Raw genomic sequence first — 13009 nt, forward strand, 5'->3', positions numbered from 1 at the left:
ACTGGGGCACAGAAAGGGGAAATGACTTGCCCAAGATCACCCAGCAGGCCTGTGGCAGAGCCAGGAACAGAATTCAGGTCATCTGAGTTTTAGTCTAGTGCTGTATTAACCAGGCAACACTGCCATAGTATATATACAGGGCCGGCGCTTTCATTTAGGCGACTTAGGCAGTCGCCTAGGGTGCCAGCATTATGGGGGGGGTGGCATTTTGCCGGGGGGGCAGCAGACGGCTCCGGTGGAGCTGCCGCAGTCGTACCTGCAGACGGTCCGCTGGTCCCGCGGCTCCGGTGGACCTGCCGCAGGCATTTCTGCGGACGGTCCGCTGGTCCTGCAGCTCCACCAGAGCCGCGAGACCCGCGCGCGGGGCAGCGAAACGGCCCGGCACCTAGGGCGCCAGAAACCCTGGCGCCGGTCCTGTATATATAGAGATATCATCAAATATATGAAGGAGATTGACTAGCTATATTTAGTAACCGAGACAAGGTGGGTGAGGTGATTCAGTGATGTTTGGTGAAGAGACGTTCTTGCACACAGTGCAGCTGTAATTAGAAGACTACTCACCCCAGCTGGGGTCATAAAATGGATTCACAAAGGAAATTCTGGGCTAGAGCTATGCTGTCTGAGCAGTTCAGCTTGCTAAATAAAAGTGGAAGATTAACACAAATTTAGAAAACTTTATCACATTATACTCTCCTTCCCATCCCCACCACAACATGCTATAGGTTTAAATGTATTTGCACAAGTCTTCCACCAGTGTGGTGCAATCGCCTAATAGTAGCACATCCCAAGTATTATGAGGGGTGAGATCTGCATTTGATTTAGTTTTGGTCTCTTGATTTCCAAGCCAGCATGTAACAGGAGACTCATGGATGTAATTCTCTCAGGTCTCTGGAAGAAAGGTCTGGCAAACACTTTTTTCTTTTTATAAGCAGTGGGCTACATTTAATACTTTTACAGCACAGGATCTTGTGATGGGTGGACAATATTCCTGCTGAGCAAGAATGAGTCCTGATCCACAGCCCATTGAATTAAATGGAAAGATTGTCAGGACTCTGGTCCTTAGAAAAGGTTGGCGAGTGATAGAATAGAAAAGGAGGAATTTTAAACTCCTAAGATAAACTAACCAAACCCTGCTGTAAAGTGGAGTTGAGAGAATAATTCACTTTTCAGTTTGGAGGCTGAACAAGAAAAATACAAAAAAAAATTGGTTTGGTTTGAAGCAAAATTGAGTATTTTCCATTTTTCCCCTCACCAAAATGAAAAAAAAGAGATGACATTTCTTTACTTTTTCCAGCTGTTCTGTGAAGGGATAAGTCCATACAGCAACCCAGAGACAGTATGGGGCTTAGGGAACCATCAGGATGAAAAGAGTTCAATCAGTCTCCCCTCCCACTTGAATAAGCACATCATTTGCCAACTCTTGACTCCCTCTAGGTGGTTTTCTATGTAAATGGAATTTGGGACTCAGAGAAATTAGCATAGTCACAGGTCTTTGGGGGCTGTTCTCTATGCTTCAGTGCATTAACTCCCTCTAATGATTACTTTCATCTCTAATGCACACAATGCTATGCAGTGTAATTTCAGTATGTCTACCACACTTGTGTCATAGGTATGATTCCTGAACTATGAATATACCATGAGCAATTGTAAACAAGGGGCTTTATAGAGACAATTTACAGCCAGATTCCAGCACCAGAGAGCCTTATTTTGAGCGGAAATGAATCCAAGAGTCTAGGGGTTAAATCTCATGCTTCTTCCCCATGGGTGGTCATTTTGGACATGAGAATCCTACTTGGCTACGTCTGCAATGAAGGTAAGATCCATATAAAGAAGCAGATGTATGTATTTTATTAGGATGGAAGAACTGTCTCAGATAAAATGAAAATTGACACATCCCAAAACAAACCATTTTATATATTTGAAAAGGTTAGTTAACATTTCCCCCCTGTTATTTATCACTCTATGTGCCTCGGTACTTCCTTCCCTTATGGAAATGGCCTATAGAATTTGATAGAGAATGAGATCTTTCTCCAGAATTTCTAACCCTATTTGCAACGGGAATAAATTTACAGCAGTGATTAAATGCTCCATGTTGTTTAAAAAAATATACAAAAACAATATCCTCTTTAATTCTATATTACTCTCAAATTCCATAGGGTTTTACAGGAATTTCATATAGTATTATTTAATTTCTATAAAACGTTTGATTGCTCTCTCTGATATTAGGACCTTTGTATTATAGGTTGATCCAATCAAGACCAGATGTGAAACTGACAAAATACCATGACAAAGGCTTTACATGGGGAATTTCCAACCCAACTGGAAGCAGGAAGAACCAGGAGTCTTGCAAGAAAATATGCATGAATTTCCAGTCTAATTTTTCAGCCTTAAGAAGATCTGATATTAATTAAAACTATCAGTGGCCAGATCCTAAGTTGTGTAGCTCAAGTGAAGTCAATGAAGGTGTTCAAGGTTATAGCACATGGGTATTTGGCCTTCATGAGACTTCTGGTTGGTTATTGGAGTTGCATGTTTTGAACTTCAACTCCACTAACTTACATCTGTGCTACTGTGCATATGTCTATGCAGTACACTCTATTACACATAAATATACATTATCACTAAATAACCAGCCTATCTGGTAGATTAAATCTATACTTTGACAAAAAAAAATAACCCTTTTCACCCCCAATATTTTTCATTTGAAAAGAGTGAATATTGTAAATGATTCCCAACATAATTCACTTTACTTCATTAAGCTTTGCAAATTCAGAAGTACAAAGAAAAATAGAAATTTACTAAAGTTGTTTTGAAAACACTGTTAGAAGATCCAGCCTAAATTCACAGAAGTTAAGATCCATTGAAAAAAGAAATCGAAACAAATTCAGAATCTTTCAACTGGGATGCCTAAGGTCTCTAGGAAAAATATTTAGAAATAATCCTTTTTCCTTCTTGAGAAGAGGGCTTCACAGTGCAAAGTAGAGAATGGGGGTTAAAATGTGTGTGTATTGAGACATATAGAGAAATCACTTCAACTTTCGCTCAATACAGTTCCAGCCAAAACATCTGCCTGTCACCCCATAAATGTTGCTTCATTTCTGTTCCCTTTATGACAAAGGAATGGAGCTTTTAAGGCACATTTAATAGCCAACAGCTGTTTGGCTGTCAAATGCCACATCTGGAGAAGCAGTGTGCTGTTAACGTGAACAGAAAAAATTGCTCTTTAAGAATTTTGCTCAATTTTAAGAATTATACAAATCACAATGAGAGATACATGTTCTTGATAGAAACACACCTTGTTTCTTTGAAAACAATCTAAAAAGATCCCAATAATTAACTGAAGCCACACCTATTATCCATTGCATTTTGCTAAAAGATAAATGAGTAAGCCTATCAGCCTGGTGGCATTTAGAAACATCCAATATCACACACAGTCTTTACATTATCCTTATAGCATATATATGAAAGGAGAGGAAAAAGAAAGGCTGCCAATACATTTCAAGTGCCAAGGGGCTTGGCCCCATTGTGTTCTGCTTTTCCCTTTTCTCAGAGTTCCTTTCCTCTCGAATCTCTGTAGTGACATATAGCTCCTGCCTACTTCTATATCATATCATCTGCAGATAGAACAATAAAATGTCTCCTTTGGTTACTTGACATGGTTGCCTGAATAAAGCAGAAAGAGCCTGATCCAACATTCCTGTTAATACAGAATGAGACTGGATCCAGTGAAGTCAATGGACTCATTAACCTCACTGGACTTTGGATCAGACAGCAAGAGAATTATGAATGCTACCTACAAGGGAAAAAGCGACCAGAGCACTCACCCAGCATCATAACTCAGAAATCTTTTATCTGCATGTTGATTACTAGTTGAAAGAGGGTCAACATTTTGCCATGCAAATCAATGATTAATCAGTTGACTGGAAAGCTCAGCCAAATAGAACCCTCAAATAGCATGCAAGTTTCTGAACTGGCAGATATGGTCTCCTTAAACATCCAAATGCAGAAAGCTAACAAGAGAGGAGGGGGCAGGAGATGGTGAAAATGGAAGTGAAACCTGAGACAGTAAAAGAGATACAGAAATTCAAAGCAGACCAAGAATTACTTCCTTTTCAAACAAGTGTAGCATGACTTACCCTTTTGCAGAAACCAGTATGCACCAGTAAAACACAGGTATTGTCTAGGACATCACAGCCACATGAGTAACTCCTATACACTCTAATACTAGTAGGGTAGCTGAAAACATAGGTGGAATAACCTATCATTTCAATAGACAGCTTTCTAGAAGATGTTGCATTCTCACTGCTGTGAGGGGCTGTGATAGCCTATGAGAGAGCCAGAGAGAGCACACACACACATGTATACACATGTCTATCAAAAGATAAACATCGGTACTTTATTTCAGCAGTCTTACCAGCCATCAAAAGTAGTATGGCTGGATATTTATAATTAATCCTGATGGGTAAGGGACGCACAAAGTAAGATCTCTTCTAATATGCCACCCAAGCAGGGAGAATCAAGGGAGAGAAATGATAAGGTTATGTGGGACAAGAAAAGGAGGAGTTCATACTATAATACAGTAAGAATATAAAATTACTTTCTGATGGGCTAGAAATCTATGTTTGAAAGCACAGAAATAGCATTCTGCAGGCCTCAAAAATGCTCAGATACTACACAACTGCTCTTAAAATTGCTGCTCAGCCTGTGAACAGCTGTCTGAATATTTAAATGAATTGCATACGTAATTTTGAAAGCACCCAACTGGGAGCTCACAGCTTTCTTTTTTCAACTTGAGAATGCCAGTTGGCATTCTATCTTTTCTGAATTAGCATGCTAAATGAAATAAGAAACACACAATGAATATTATTGTCTCTTTTACATTAGCTCACTCCAAGACAGTATTTAGATTTATCACCAGTTTTAACCCTTATTGGTGCTTTACGAAGAGTGCTTCAGCACCTCACCTAGTGTAAATTGGTATAGCTCCATGGAAGTAAGTGAGATTAGACTACTTTTCACCAACTAATAATCTAGCCCAAAATGTCTTAGTTTGTTTTTCCCATATGAACCAGACAAGTTCAGATTTAGCCATCCCTAATATAAACAAAATACAACAAAGAGGAGACAATTTAGAGTTAGTCTAGGAAATGTAGAGTGGTTGGTGAGGGGAAGGAAGTCTGGAGATGCAATACAGTCTGTTACCTTATGCTACCAATGAAAATCCAGCTCAGTAGTGGCTGGTCAAGTTATTACACTGCAATGCCTGCACAAGACAAGTTGGAGTCTTGTTAGTCAGGAGTTCACATCACAGAACCACCACCACAAACTGCCATTAACTGGTTTCTTGTCTCAAAAAAGGTGCTATCATCAGCATGTGGCATGGAAACCACTCCTTTCACATCCATAGAAGTAGTTCTTCCAGGTCACAGTTGAGCTACGTGAGCAGGATGGTATGGGCAAGGTTGGAGTTTGTCTGCCCATGCTGTAGCTACTTTTTGGATAAACAGAGAACACCCATTTCGAGGGATATCCAACCTAACAATTCACAAAGATTAAAAAAGTCACTAAAGAAAAAATGCCTATTTTTTAAAAAATCCCCTCAAAAATCCAACTAACAATTAGCTTTTGAATGTTGTCTCCTTTCATTCTCTCTCTGACAAACACAGAACACTTAGCTCTTTTTAAAACACTTTTCTATTTGTTAATCTCTAGCTAGACAGATAAACTTCTGTTAAAAGTTTAACATGTTGATTAGATATTACAGGATTCACTGGAACATGCCGCACAATTCTTTATGGCACTTTATAGCTGTACTGGCAAATCTAGGAACTTTAGGAGCTACTCTCACCCTGTTTTACACCAAGCAGGGTTAGATGGTGGGGGTGGGGCGTGGAATACTTGAGCCTAACCTACACTATAAGCTCTACCATTAGCAGAGCTGCAATGGCAGCCAGTGATAAATCTTTCCCTTTAGGGTGAATAAGGTCTATATGTATACTCAGTAATGTATCCTATTTCTGTTGATCAAATTAGCAGATCTAGTTTTCCAGAGGAATGGCTGGAAGTGAGCAATGAGAGCTATGGAGAAGGATAAATTCCCATTTCGAAGAACACAGACTGGCATACAAAATTTTGATTGAACAACAAAGGGTACCATGGTGTTCAGTTCTACGCCATGGGAAGTGCTGTTTATAAGTACATTTTCAGTATTTACAGAAGTGTCTGATGCCTTAAAAAGGAGAGATTTTCTGTGATGAATTAATACATACCTTTCGGCCTCAGGAGATTCACTGGTGCACAGCTCTAGAGCGTTCTCTGCATCTTCCTTCTTCTTTTTGAGCAGTCCACAATGAATCTGTCAGAAATGGAAGGAAAAAAAGTTACACCAAGGAAAAGAACAGTTTGAGCAGGGACCAGGCCTTTTTGATGTTTTTAGTGCAGGAATTAAATGGGAAGAAATGATCGTGTTTGAAAGATACTTTACAGCACTTGGTTCTCTATATCTTGCTCCTTTTCCTCTATCATTAACTGCAGCTGGCTGGTGGACTGTGAGACCACCACTGTTTCTGCAGAAATTTGGACTCTAAATACAAATATTCCATATACAGAAACATAAGGATGACACTACCTCTATCCCACGACCCTCCCCCCCTCCCCCCATAAATAGTACCAGATTTGTTGGTGAGAGGGTCAGTAGCAGGGCTCCAGCAATCCCAGGCCTCCCTCATGGATCCAAATATTATGTCATGGATGCCAAGCTGAGTCCAAGCACAAAGCAGTGTTTATGCCCAGAGCAGGAGAACTGAATTTGACACACTGAAGATATATTTGGAGGATTTTTTTTGTATTTTTTAAGAAGACGAGTGGAAGTAATTTAGAATATCAAACTGCTATGACCCAAATCATCCATTAAGGGTCTCTAGAAATGCAGTAATGTTTGATAGAGTTACTCTAAAAAAGTACTACAGAAGTCAGGAGCAACTCTATGTTTTTTGCCGTCCCAAGCATGGCAGTCAGGCAGCCTTCGGCGGTGTTTCTGTGGGAGGTCCGCCCCGGTCCCGCGCCAGAAGGTAACCTGACTGCCACCCTCACAGCAACCAGCAGGCTACCCCCCACTGCTTGCCACCCCAGGCATGAACTTGCTGCACTGGCGCCTGGAGCCGCCCCTGTCAGAAGTTTACACAGAATGACAGTCTATCAGGGCTGCCTAGATGGGGGGAGGGGCAAGTGGGGCAATTTGCCCCAGGCCCTGCAGGGTCCCCCATGGGAATATAGTATTCTATAGTATTGAACTTTTTTTATGGAAGGGGCCCCCAAAATTGCTTTGCCTCAGGCCCCCTGAATCCTCTGGGTGGCCCTGCAGTCTATGGGTTTATTGAACCATTCTACAGAATTCTCTTTCAGGACTAGAAATCCCTAGTAAATTCCACAGAAAATAGTTTTTGGACTATGCTATTATATTCTATAGAAATTGTTCCATGAGAAAGAACTCTTGAGTGCAGGATGGTCACAGAAGTAGGAGAGTGGCTTATGAGAGATTCTCTCTGAAGGATCGAGTCTGCTCTGCTCAGGCTTCTAAATGAATAGGGGTTGCATGTCTGGGCAAGGTGGCTCAGAGAAGTGGGCAATCACAGGATATAGAGTCAACAGTTCCTGCCTTCACTGGCGCTCAACAAGTGCAGCTGCAACAGGAGATGTGCAGGAGATGCAATGATGGGGCAGCCTCCTTAAACTCTTCCCTTCCCCTGCATATAGGCCAGCCACCATATGGCCCTGTGTCTTCAATGTGCAAAAGCCAAGAAAAACCTTCTCAAGCAAAGATTCCATCAAGAATAACCACCTCTACTCCCGGGGGAAAAAATTGCATTTAAATAGCCCTTTCCAGCCAAAGATCTAAAAAATCTCAACAAACACATATTTATTAAGTCTCACAAGACCCTTATGAAATATTATTCTCAGTACACACATAGGGAAACTGAGGCACAGAACTGTTAAGAGTCTGATCCCATGCCCATTGAAATTCATGAGATTCTTTCTACTGATGGCATTGTGTGTTGATTCAGGCTCCATAACCTGTGACGAGTCACTGGTTCATTCAGGATTGAAATCCAGAAATCCTCATTCTCACGACTTTGATCTAACTACTGGAGAACAATTGCATCACTGTAATTGCTGCTTTTAGAACACTAGTTTTATCTCCACCTACCTATTGTGACTTGTGTGGTTTCAGAATATCAAATGGAAGGATGACAGTTTGAACACTGAAATAAAGTGGGAAGTTATCACAACCAAAGAAAGATTGTTTGAAACCAAATGAGTTTTCAATTAGTGATAAATATATTTATAAGTAACATCAACAAACTCAAACCACAACAAAACATTTAATAGACACCTTACTGCTTCACCTGTGCACACAGCAGAATCTTAAAAGGTGACCAGGGTAAGATCTGAGGTGTTTGGCTTTTTTTTTCTCTTAAATTCCTATACCCTCAGGCACTTCTCACATTTTAAATGCATCTGGTAATCACTAATTACAAAGATCCCATTAGAAAAGGATGGCAATTCAGTTTATGTGAAACTTGATTCCAGCTTTCCTGAGTTTTACAAATGTCTTTAATTGTAACAAAAATGTGTTGAAATGCTTTAAGTTGTAGTAGTTTGACTTCAGTGGGAGCTGTGGGTGCTTAGTATCTGAAAATTAGGCCACTTACATAGGTGCCTGAATTTAGATTAAGGTCCCTAATTTTAGATATCAAGATTAAAAATTTGGACCCAGACGTAATAAAAACAAAAACCAATGAAATTAAAGAAACTGGCCTTAGTTGTTCAAGGAAAGAAAATCCAGAGTTCAGATTGCCACTCCATCTCTAATTCAGCCTGCTGGACCTGGGTATTGCAGTTGTCTCAGGTCAACATGCCATGTTGTGTATTACAGCATGTGTCAAAATATCTAGGTGTAACGGGCCAAATGTAGATGGTCCATGTTAGAATCATTCAACGTCATTACATTTACTTATTGATGTATAAAGGAGTTAAAGTGGATGTAATCGAGATACCAAGGAACTGGGAAATAAAGTTTGACACTTTTTTATACATGCCTGTTAGTTGCTTCACAGACTCAGCAAGCCAAATTCAGAATGGATGCGTGTGGGAGAGGTGTTATACATTACACATTGGTGAGTGCACTAAAGCCACACACGTTGAGGGCATTCTGAAAGGAGGTAAATGTTAAACCAACTTCAACTCTTTGATATAGGGGGATGTTTTAGAGAGTAGCAGCAGCCTTCCTTTTCAGATCTTCAGTTTCTGGATACAGCAAGTGAAAAGCTATTTTAAGGCATCATTTCAAGGAAATTTCCACGTTGGGTCTCATTCACACAACCAGCCCAACAGAGTCCTAAATTATTAAACAAATTATGACAAATACGTTTACGGTATTTGTGCACAGTATTAATATTTTTCTAGTAATAACTGATTTTTACAGTGCAATATAATTTATTTACTGGGCTTTTTATTATAAATTGTGAAAATTAAATTTAAGATACTGGAGAATTCAGCTACTTCAAATAAAAAATGTCATGAGTCTTTGCAGAAAATGGGTTTGTAATATTCAGGTAGAAAACTACTGAGAGTTACAGAAAGTGTCTGGCTACTTCCAGGACTTTTAAAGACAGCAACAGAGTTACAATGATGAATTAGACACATATTTATAAGGTGTAGAGCCAGTTAAAAGAAAAAAATTCCCACAAATTGGCATTTTTCAATTTTTTCCAGAATTTCACACACACAAAAATATTTTTCCAATAAATGACCAAAAATATTTCAGTTTTTGAAAGTTATTTGCAGAAAATACAATTTTTCTTTTTTTTAATTATTGAAAAAGCTAGAAAATTGACCAAACATGAGACTTTTTCCTCAAAAGATTTCATTTTAGTCAAAAAGGCATTTTTCATTGAAAAGATACTGACAAAATTTTGATTATCTCTAATAAATTGTCATTCAGAAAGTTGAATGACACTAGCCAGCCCTGTATTCATCAAGTTAAGAAGCCCAGAAAAGTTCTTAAATTGTTAGCAAGTTTCTATATTATGTAAATTAATTCCCATGAAGTTTTCACTTTGTTTATCCTTCAGACAAAATACTGCTCTGCAACAATCCATAAAAAATGGTATAGTTTAGTGCCACAGTGGTAAAATCTAGAAATTGGATTAGAGATGTGCAGTGCAATTCTAGAATATCAGAAATTTTAGTTCTTCCTTCCAGCTCTTTCCTCCACCAAATTTCTATGTCTGAATGTCTTTCTAATGCAAATCCTGTATTTGTATGCTTTTGCCTCTACTGCATACACATATAAGTCACAAGAACAGAAACAGGTAATCATACAGAAATGAAAGCCACAAGGCTTTCAGGCTTGTGGGAATAGAAGCTTTTTGTCTCTCTCTGTAGGTAAAATGAGGTAATTGTGGAGGGAAGGAATTTGCATATGTTGGTCTCTGGCTTCTCCTGTGGGCAAAAAGGGAAAACTGAGGGTGCTCCCTTGAACCAAAACTGATCAGAGAAAAGGCTTGCAGAGAGCAGTGAAGGGTGTGGAAGACACACTTAGACCCTTCCTGACAAGATTGACAAGCTTAAGATATCTCTATTAGCATACAGAATGAACAACAGAGACAACTGCCCTAGCCTCATCTGCATGAAAGATGGGACAGAGAGACTTCTCCATTTGCATACAGAATGGAGAACAGAGAACTGCACTAAACTCTGGGACCAGAAAAACAGGGAGCACTGCATCATGGGGGATCTCTGCTCCAGATGTTAATGAACCTATGCCTGCCCACACCCAGCTCAGCAGTTATCAGACCAATTCTAGCAAGAAATCCTTGATTGATATCCAAAATACAGAAGCAGCCTAGTTGCACTGTGAGCTCCCTGGAAGAAAACGCCACTCATAGCCAAGAGTGATCAGCTCCTATTGTCTAGCCCAGGGGTAGGCAACCTGTGGCATGCACGCCGAAAGCAGCATGTGAGCTGATTTTCAATGGCACTGACACTGCCTGGGTCCTGGCCACCGGTCCAGGGGGCTCTGCATTTTAATTTAATTTTAAATGAAGCTTCTTAAACATTTTAAAAACCTTATTTAGTTTACATACAACAATAGTTTAGTTATATATTATAGACTTATAGCAAAAGACCTTCTAAAAATGTTAACATGTATTACTGGCATGCAAAACCTTAAATTAGAGTGAATAAATGAAGACTCGGCACACCACTTCTGAAAGGTTGCCGACCCCTGGTCTAGCCTAAAGAAAACTCTTGAGTCATCAGTTTACCCATAAACAAATCTAGTGTTCTCCCTTGAACCATTGTTGTTTCTCTGCAAAAAAACCTACCTATGTTCAAGTAAGTGTTCTGATGCTTAGATCCAAACTATGCATCAGTTCCACTGGGACTCCATCTTCTCCTGACTGATTGTGCTGGGGGCTCTGCCTGTCTCCAGCACTCAGGACCCCTGAGCTACCACCATCACCTGGGAACCCTGACCAGTTCAAGCCTCATGGAGTGGGTGAGATCCCCTTCTTTCTCTCTCTCTGTTTTCCTTTCTACCTTAAGTATTAACCGTTAATAATGTATGTTATGTTGGTTTAGGCTCTCCTTGTGTAGTTATCACTATTATTCAATAAATAACTTTTATGGTTAAGCTGGTTGCTTCTCTCTCTATCTGAGCTTTACTCTTTTGTGGTTTTAGCTTTCCCCATTTACTCTGCAGCAATGCTTCTTTTACCTAAGCTAAAGATCCCTGCAGCGCCCAAAATACTGTGGGGTTTGCTCATCAAGTAGGTTACTACCAGTACAATTGTGATGTGTGAGTGAGGATAGGAACATGCTGAATCTGGGACACATAAAGGGGCAGCTTGAAAGTGCTGATTGACCCAGTCCACTCAGACGTGCTCTGTTAATGTGTGTGTGTGTGCGTGCGTGTGCACGCGCACACACACTCATTTGTGTTCATCCAGTTCTGGGGCTGGAGGAACCCAGCCCTAGGGAACCTTCGTCCTGCAAGATAGCTCCATTGGGAGGGGACTTGCAGAAGGGAGAAGTAGAGCTCCATATGAAAATACACATGACACAAGCAGTGCATTGATAGAATTACAGAACCCCCCCTCAAAAAGAGTAACCCAAATAAATGAGCATACCCCAAAGTAACAGGCAAATCTGGTAACACTGAGGATTCCCCATGTTCCAAACTCATATACTGCATTAAATGTGCTGTGTAACTGTGGATGTGTGAAAGAATGTGCATGTGTGAGAATTAATGGGGGTTATTCAGTGGGGGGAGAATGGGCCACCCTGATCTAGAATTGAGTAGGCACAAAATTGCCAAGTGGCCAAATTGGGATTGGACTGCATTTGTGAATACAATTGGTGAGGCTTCTCCTGAGATGCATAGTTTGGAGTGGGTGGGCTCTAACCAACAGACAACTTGTTTGTTCTTGTTTCTAAATCAATTTGGTTATGACCCTAGGTTACCAAGACCCCTGCACATGTTTGTGAGGGTTAAAATATTGTGAGGGGCCATTTAGATTTTAATGGGCTTAGTTTGAGTACAGCTCTTGGTGGGGGCTCAAGGCAAACAAATTTTAACAAGGGATTCCAGATACCACACTGAATCTAGCCTAGCAGAAGAGTCTGCTCCCTAGTAGAAATGTTACAGAAATATAATGCTTGCAGTAAGTGTCTGTTCTGGCAGCAATACAAGGGGTGATATGTCACATTATTAAGACAGGGAGGTTTTTTCTTTTTTAGAACAGATGTTTTCAGACTAATTTATTAATGTTAGAATTAACAGAAATGCAGATTTAGACCCTAGATGAAGGATACTCCAACTTTTCCAATCTACATACTCTGACGATAGAGATTCTCTCATAGGACACATTCCAGGCAAACCATTTATTTTTCCCAAATGTTTTATTTTGAAGACCACCAGAGGTTTACAGACCATAGCAGTTTGAGA

The 13009-nt window shown here is 40.1% G+C and overlaps 1 protein-coding gene across 1 annotated transcript in view; it reads right to left on the reverse strand.

The window, feature by feature from the left end:
- The window catches only part of TNIP3 (TNFAIP3 interacting protein 3), a 123388-nt gene that overhangs the window by 73465 nt on the left and 36914 nt on the right, over nucleotides 1–13009 (reverse strand). The window contains exon 2 of the mRNA XM_032762526.2: nucleotides 6270–6355. Within this exon, the coding sequence (XP_032618417.2) occupies nucleotides 6270–6355 (86 nt within the window). The remainder of the gene's footprint in view (nucleotides 1–6269; nucleotides 6356–13009) is intronic.

The sequence above is a fragment of the Chelonoidis abingdonii genome, chromosome 5, assembly GCF_003597395.2.
Source record: "Chelonoidis abingdonii isolate Lonesome George chromosome 5, CheloAbing_2.0, whole genome shotgun sequence".
NCBI lineage: Eukaryota > Metazoa > Chordata > Testudines > Testudinidae > Chelonoidis > Chelonoidis abingdonii.